The sequence below is a fragment of the Etheostoma spectabile genome, chromosome 16 (assembly GCF_008692095.1).
Source record: "Etheostoma spectabile isolate EspeVRDwgs_2016 chromosome 16, UIUC_Espe_1.0, whole genome shotgun sequence".
NCBI lineage: Eukaryota > Metazoa > Chordata > Actinopteri > Perciformes > Percidae > Etheostoma > Etheostoma spectabile.
Window position 1 is genome coordinate 9,413,596 of NC_045748.1, and position 8,419 is coordinate 9,422,014.

The 8,419-nt window shown below is 41.1% G+C and overlaps 1 protein-coding gene across 7 annotated transcripts in view; it reads right to left on the reverse strand.

Moving 5' to 3' along the window:
- rasgrf2a (Ras protein-specific guanine nucleotide-releasing factor 2a) overlaps window positions 1-8,419 on the reverse strand; it is a 46,959-nt gene that overhangs the window by 4,801 nt on the left and 33,739 nt on the right. For 2 of the 7 annotated variants that reach the window (XM_032539698.1, XM_032539692.1), the window contains 8 exons: window positions 7,053-7,178; window positions 6,880-6,969; window positions 6,104-6,210; window positions 3,852-3,964; window positions 2,787-2,850; window positions 2,663-2,692; window positions 2,024-2,127; window positions 448-532 (listed from right to left, as the gene is read on the reverse strand). In XM_032539698.1, the coding sequence (XP_032395589.1) occupies window positions 448-532; window positions 2,024-2,127; window positions 2,663-2,692; window positions 2,787-2,850; window positions 3,852-3,964; window positions 6,104-6,210; window positions 6,880-6,969; window positions 7,053-7,178 (719 nt within the window). The remainder of the gene's footprint in view (window positions 1-447; window positions 533-2,023; window positions 2,128-2,662; window positions 2,693-2,786; window positions 2,851-3,851; window positions 3,965-6,103; window positions 6,211-6,879; window positions 6,970-7,052; window positions 7,179-8,419) is intronic. The other 5 variants (XM_032539699.1, XM_032539695.1, XM_032539693.1 and 2 more) reach the window with 4 other exon arrangements.

Sequence of the window (8,419 nt, forward strand, 5' to 3'; positions counted from 1 at the left end):
AATTTCTGCTTTTCTAACTCAAACATTAGGTATAATTTCCTATAAATGAAGTTTATTGATCACAAATTCCAAAAATAACTGTAAAACTAAAGTTAATAAGTTAGCGTTACGCAGTGTTAAACGTAAAAAAAAGTTAAAACCATCGATAAAAAGCATCAACCAAAGTGTTGATTTTCAATTTTGACGGGAAGCCAACACGAGGGTTAATGACAATCACAATTTCCCAACATCAAAGTTAACTTACTCAACAGTTCTGTCCCCAAACGTATTCAATTTATCATCATATGACAAACATAAGCATCAAAAAGCATAACATTTAATAAACTGGAACCACTGACAATTTTCTTGAAAAATTATGAATCAATTTTCGAGTTGCTGATTAATTTTCTGTCGATCAACTAATTGATTACAATGGAAAATTTGGAGGAAAACCCTGTTTTGTCGTACGTCATTAAAATGCTGGCTGGTCTTCATGATGTACGGAGTCCTCTCCGTCTTGTCCACCTTCATCCAGCCCTGACCCAGGAACTCCCTGCAGGGACACACAACAGTCCGGTGTACTGGAAGTACCTTCAAGGTCCAGCACAGGCCAAAGGTTTGGAACCACCTTCTCATTCAATGAGTTTCCTTTGTTTTCATGACTATTTACATTGTAGATTCTCACTGAAGGCATCAGAAACTATGACCATGAACACATGTGAATTATGTACTTCACAAAAAAGTGAAATAACTGAAAACATGTCTTATATTCTTAGTTTCTTCAAAGTACCCCCCCCCCCCCCCCCTTTGCTCTGATTACTGCTCTGCACTCTGGCATTGTGTTGATGCGATTCCAATAGGCTGTCGGCTTGTATAACAGAACTTCTGCACCACACAACTGATGGTCCCCATTCATATAAGGCAAGAACTCCACTAATGAACCCTGACAAGGCCCACCTGTACCCCCCCCCCCCCCCCCCCCTTTGCTGTTTTGATAGTGCTGCAAACCTTTGGTGTTCTCTCAATGAGCTTCATGAGGTAGTCCCTGAAATGGTCCCCCCCCACCCCGGTGGGCTTTGTCAGGGTTCATTAGTGGAGTTTCTTGCCTTATTAATGAAGTTGGGACCATCAGTTGTGTGGTGCAGAAGTCATGTTGATACACAGCCGACAGCCATTGGAAGTCATCAACACAATGCAAGAGTGCAGAGCAGTAATCAGAGCAAAGGTGGTGGGGGGGGGGGGGGGGTACTTTGAAGAAACTAGAATATAAGACATGTTTTAGTTATTTCCCTTTTTTGTGAAGTACATAATTCCACATGTGTTCATTTATAGTTCTGATGCCTTCAGTGATAATCTACAATGTAAATAGTCATGAAAATAAAGAGAACGCATCGAATGAGAAGGTGTGTTGAAACTTCTGGCCTGTACTTTATACTACTTATACTTCAATATATTTTAGAGACTTTTCACCAGACTAAATCCATAAATTACTTGTCATGTTGCAGATTTTAATTTTACATCCAAACATTTTAAGAACTTTCAATATAAAATGTGATTGTATTGTTGTGTAGTATATGAAGTGCAGTTAAAGTTTATTATTTTGCGTGTATTTTGAGGTTAAAAAAATGATAAATAAGAACATTTCAGTACACGCAAGAACACACAAACAAAATCCTCAGCAAATTTGTAGGATTCAAAAAAAGATTTCCTTGTTCAAATAGAAGTAGTTAAAAGTTAGAAGTTATAAAAACTTTTTGGGTTCTCCCCTCTTTTTGTATTTTTTATACTTTAGTTAAATACAAACAATTTTATTCAATACAATATTGTTTACCTATTTATATGCTTTTATACACGCACAAACATATACATACATGCATACATGAACGTACATAGAACTATAAATGTTTAATAAACCTTTCAAGAAGACTTTCTAGGAAATTTTGGAAATTACAAACCCATAAAAAACTGTTCATGGTTTTTAAAAAATTAGCCATTTGAAACACAGTAGTGCGGACATGCAGGTGTATCCGGTGTGAGTACTCACTCGTAGGGGATACTCCTGAACACGATGTGGTCCAGTAGAGTGATCTGTTCCGCCAGCTCCATGGCCGAGAGAGACTCAAAACACTCGGCCTTCGGACTCTCCACCTGGAAACACACACACACACTATTTGTAGTCCAGAATTTCAAAAAGCAGTTTTGAAGAACTACAGTACCAGTGAGCTAAAGGGGCTTTCACTAGGGGTGGAGGGTAATACAGCATCGTATCACGATATTTTCAGTGGCAATACTATATCTATACACAGGCAAAAAGTATCAATCTTTTAAATGTGTGTGTGTGTGTGTGTGTGTGTGTGTGTGTGTGTGTGTGTGTGTGTTGTGTGTAGTGTGTGTGTATATATATATATGCATTGCATTTTGGTTCTCCAGCTCTTCAACTGATTCGGACCAGAGCAAACACTGCGGTGGGAAAAGGAATTAAAACGGCTGGTAAATTATACAATGTATAATTTGTGTTGCCCTTGTCTGGAACAAATGAACCGAACGACAGTACGAACGATGTGAAAGTATCCCAAGTTAACTCCACCACATACTGGGAATCCACCTACAACTGGGAATCCACATCACACAGAAACTACTGTAGAGCTGCTGGTGTTCCTTAAGGGAGTGACGTCATTCTTACCACAATGAAGTGTAGTAGGGGACAGCTCGTCTGCAGATAAATTTCAACAATTGCTTAAAAAAAATGTACCCAGAATAAACTCAAATCTAAGTTCTTTGTGGTACTGAGAGGCGGAAATACTGACCATCTGTAATATGTCCTCTATCTTCAGCTGAGCATCGTCTTGATCCTCTTGAGAAAGGGCACTGCTGAGCGAAACAGACGGCGTTACAACACGTGTGCATAGTGAACTGTAGTACTATTGTAGTAGTGGGATTGAGATTTTAATTCATGTAAAACCGAAGAACTGGAGAGCTTCTGGTCTCGGTGAAAACAAGACAAGGGAGCATAAACAAATCCAGTGAGCAACAAGAAAGAAATCCAAGGCACTCATTAGTGTCCCCATTCAAAGGCAAACTCAAAACGTTATTTTCTCAGAGTTTTGTGTAACTAGTGTGTGTGTGTGTGTGTGTGTGTGTGTGTGTGTGTGTGTGTGTGTGTGTGTGTGTGTGTGTGTGTGAGAATTTGGCGGTCACCCTTGTTATTTTTTTGTTGGATGTCTAGTGTTAATTGTATTCTTCTTTTTATTCATGCTTTTTGAATGTGTATCTTTTCAATGTAAAGCAATTTGGCTTTACGTGTAATAAAGGATGCTATACAAATACATTTTAAGATTATTTTTGGCATTTTAGGCCTTTATTTGTGACAGGACAGCTTAGACATGAAAAGGAAGAGAGAGCGGGAATGACATCCAGCAAAGAGTCACGGGCATCAACCCCGCGGCCTCTGTGTCGAGGACTGAGCTTCTGTATATGGGTGCGCGCTCTACCAAATGAGCTACCCAGGCACCAGAAAAAAAAATAAATCATTTTGACAAAAGGTAATATTACAACTGGCACATTCTAACTAGACTAGGATTCATAAAAAGGTTAATGTGTTTTGGCATCCAGCCTTCAGGTAACATAGAGGAAAGGTAAAAGGTGAAACACTATAATGCACCAGATGAGAAAATCTGCATTTGCAGACATTTCGTAACCCGGGTCAACCACTCTAAAACACTGTAATCAACATTTTCTTGATGGTCACTAGATTTTTCATATTATATATATATATATTTATTTATTTATTTATTTATTTATATGAGAATGACGTATACACATTAGAACAGTTAATAAGATCCCAACTCTATAACTCTTTTCTTATTTTGTACCTTAATATGTTGGATGTTGCCTTCCTCTCCTGGGGCAGCAGGTCTGGATCTCGTAGCACCTCTTCCAACAGACCGATCACCCCCGTCTTCAGCTCACTGTTCATGTCAAAGTCCTGAAGATCAACATATAAATACACGTTTATCATATTGCATGTTTGCAGTACGACTGACTTGAGTCTGGAGTTCAGAAAATGTAGTTTTATTCAGAGAATCTTTTCTAATTTAAAATTGATAATTATTTGAATTTTAAAATATGTATTAAAGTAGTATTATATTATATATCTAAATAACTGTTTGCATCCAAAGGTCCACTGCTCTAAATTGATGTCCAATGTCTCCAGCTACAGAGACGGCACATGAGAAGGACGCCCTCTAGAGGACATTTACATACAGGGTTGTATTTTCATTTTTGCCTGAAAAGCACCAATCACAAACCAATTAGGATATCTGGGAGAAAAATAAACATAGAAATCTCTCATGTGAAATAACAAATGTTAACAGAAAAAAATTGTGTTCATGTAGGAACCAATTAAAATCAAAATGCAGGCAAAATGTGAAAAACATTTGTCTTCATTTCTAGTTTTGATTGACAGGGACCCCTAGAGCCAGACACTTATTTAAATAAATACAAAACAAAAAAATTACAAAGTTAATTTACCGTAATGTTTATAGACAAACACAACTTGCTTTTTATGTAAGATAATAAAGATCTTCTTGATTTTAATTTAAGTTTTTCACAGGTGAGTTCCCATACTTAATATATATTAATAATATTAATATTAGCGATCAGACCCATGAACTGTGTTCATCACCAGGACCAAATAATACAGGTTTAACTTTGAGGCTGCTCTAACATCCAAGAACTAAAATAGCATCTTATATAATCTCCAAAGGAGACGATCGTCCTTTCACTGTCCCCGGGGAGGACGCTGACCTTTCTGCAGCGTCCCGGGTGGGAGAGAGACACGCAGAGCAAAGAGCACCTCCGTCGGGGAAAAGAGTAACAGGAGGAGGACGGACGGACAGACAGACAGACAGACAGCAGACAGGGACAAAACAGACAGACAGAAGGACTGTCCGACCGACCGACCGAAGACGACCGACTCTCCTTTAACCTTTCCTTTCCCTGTCCCCCCCCTCCCATCCCCCGCCCGAAGACCGACCGATCCGATTTCCGATCCGACCGATCCGAGTGTTCAAATGGCCCGATCCGAATCCTCCCCCCTGAACTCGCCGAGTATTTCCCCGATCCGACGTCCGGAGTGATCCAGCCGACGCAGAGCGACCGACAGAGCTGCACGACAGGAGCCTGATCGACCGACTGACGACGACAGACTGACCGACAGACTGACGACGACTGCCCGACCGACTGACAGGATCCGATGACAGAGGGACGACCCAAGCAGATAGACGACTGACAGACACAAACGCAGACTGGACACACAACACAGAGATGGACACGCTACAGACAGACAGACCCGAGTCGACCCACGCAGACTACACACCACAGGACAGAAACCCACGCGCAGACTGAAACACACGCAGACTGACACCACCCACACAGACGGACACACACACGCAGACTGACACACACGCACTGGCAGACGACAGACACGCAGACAGAACCCGTGCAGTCGACAGACTGACAGAACAGACAACACGCAGACTGACACAACACCAGACAGACACACACGCAGACAGACACGCAGACTGACACACACTCAGACTGACCACACACCGCAGACTGCACACACAGTCAGACTGAACACCACACGCAGACTGACAGACAGACACAAGCAGCCTACACACGCAGACAGACCGTGCAGTTAGACAGACAGACAAACGCAGACTGAGACACAACGCAGACTGACAGAAGACACACGCAGACTCACACACACAGACAGCACACACACAACGCAGACAGACACGCAGAGACACACACTCAGACTGACCAACACACGGAAATGACACACTTTCGCAGCTGTACACGAAACGCAGACTACAGCACACTGACACATGCAGACGACACACACGCAGACAGACCCGTGCAGTTAGACAGACTGACAGACAGACACACGCAGACTGACACACACGCGCAGACAGACATGTAGACACACACGCGCATATAGACAGCCGGACAGACAGACGGGGGCGATGGTGATGAAAACAGACACAACCGTCTCTGTCAGGTGTCCTCTACAGGTCTGGGTCTTCTGGACACACTTAGTAAAGACGTTCTGTTGTGGACTCACCTGCGAGTGTTTGGAGACCCAGTGCCGCAGCACGTTGAGGACTCTGTTGGTAGCAGCTCTCCGGATGATGAATTCTTTGTCAAGGACTTTTTCCGAATTACTAAAACCTAGAAGGAAAGATATTAAAGATTAGGACAACTCTTTAAAACATCGTAGGTCATTCTTGCCCTTTATCTCCCTGTTATCAGCCCTGGATATCTGGAGTAGGGAGGTGTGACAACAACAATCAGGGATGGAAGAAGTACTCTAGTCTAAAAGATCTAAACTTAGCACAAAAAGTAAGAACATTTGTGTTTGGTAGATTATTTCTCTGTGGTAACAATGCTTTTTGGCAATTAGTCTTATACCTTTGGAAAGACTGTTTAGTTCCCGTTCAAATGGTGCCTCATTTGTAAGGAACATGCATTTGTGGGATTAACTCTGCAGGGTGCCCAAACTTTTGCAGATGTCATTTTTTGTTTTCTGTTATTTTAAAAGTGTAAAATGATGTTAATAAAATCTAACTTTTTGTGACGTATAATACGAATGTCTAATCTGTCATTTGATTCCTTTTGGAGATTTTTCCATCTTTTCTTGGCACGATTTTTTGCACATTAACACAAATTTCGAACCCCACTGTACATCCAAGGGAACATGGTATTGCAGCTGAACTTTCCCTATTTAAAAAAGTAATCAAATCGGGACATGGTGAATCAGAATGAAATCAGGAAATCATCGGAGACACCCAGCCCAACTGAGCTGCGTGTCTTTTGTCCTTCATGGCTTGCCGTGCTCACCCTGGGAGCTGCTGTGCCCGGCGGCAGCAGTGGCGATCGCAAACGCTGAGGCCGGCGACATCGGGCAGCGGGAGTTCTCCCCCGGCGTGACTGAGAGGAAACGGAGACATTAGAAGAACCGCATGACCTTCTACGAGTGTGTATCTGTGTGTCTTTGTGCGACGTCGCCGTACCTCCCGACTGTCTGTAGCGGAGATGCCTCGGCGTTGAAGGCGAGCGACAGGGAGACAAGTCGCCCGGCTCGCTGCTGGCCACGGATTCAGGGAGAAACTTGTCCAGAGAAACTGACTCCAGGACAGCTGTTAGAGGGACAGAGAAGTCAACCGTCACAGGATTCAACAAGACAACAAAAAACAAACACGCACGTCTTTTGTAGGGCTGCAACTAACGAATAGATGCTCTGTCTATAAAATGTCCAAATGCTGAAAACTGGGCCCAAGGTGACGTCCTCAAATGTCTTGTTTTGTCCACAACTTTACTGTCAGAGGAGCGAAGACATTAAATATTTAACATTTAACAAGCTGCAATCAGAGAAATTTTTAAATGACTCAAACTGATTTATTGCTCATCAAAATCATGATTTGTTTAATAGTTGACAATTAATCAATTAATCTTTGCAGCTCTCGTCTTTTACTTCTTTCTGTGAGGATTGATTGTACAAATCAGATTAAACTAGAGATAGAGAAGTGTTCAGATGTGTAACTGAAGTAAAAGTACTAACAACACTGTAAAAATACTCTGCTGCAAGTACAAGTCTGTTAAAGAGAATATAAAAACAGGCGCCCAGATAGCTCAGTTGGGAGAGCGGGCGCCCATATACTCTATACAGTATATTGGCGACCCCCTCTCTTCCCTTTCATTTCTTCAGCTGTCCTGTCAAAGACCCAAATATAATCTTCAAAAGAAATACAATATAAAAACATCTATAATCAGAATAAGGTGGGTATCAAATGCATGTATAAAAGTGCGGTGTAAAAAAATGAATTACTTAAAAAAGGCAACTTTAAAAGAACAGAGTTGCAGCAGACCTGCAATTATCTGGGAGTTTGTTCCAAATATGCGGAGCATGAAAACTGAACGCTGCTCCTTGTTTAGTTCTGACTCTAGGGACGGAAAGTACAAACTTAAAGTAACTTGCTTGTTTTAGCTGCCAAACAGCCTCCTGTTTGTGAGATTTGTTCACATTCATATAGTATTGGTTCTGTTTTGCTGTGTAGTATTTGTTTTGTTGTTGTATAGTATTTGTTTTGCTGTATTTTGTATAGTATTTGTTTTGCTGTATTATTATGTATAGTATTTGTTTTGCTGTATTTTGTATAGTATTTGTTTTGCTGTTTTTAGTATATGAATTCCCTGTGCGGCGTCCTTGAGTGCCAAGAAAGGCGTCTTTAAATAAAATGTATTATTATTATTATTATTATTATTATTATATCTCCCGATGCAATTTCATCTTGACACTTGTGCCACGATGCAATATTATTGCGATTTTAAACACATGGCAATTTATTTATTTTTCCAACTTCTAATTTTTCCCAATTTC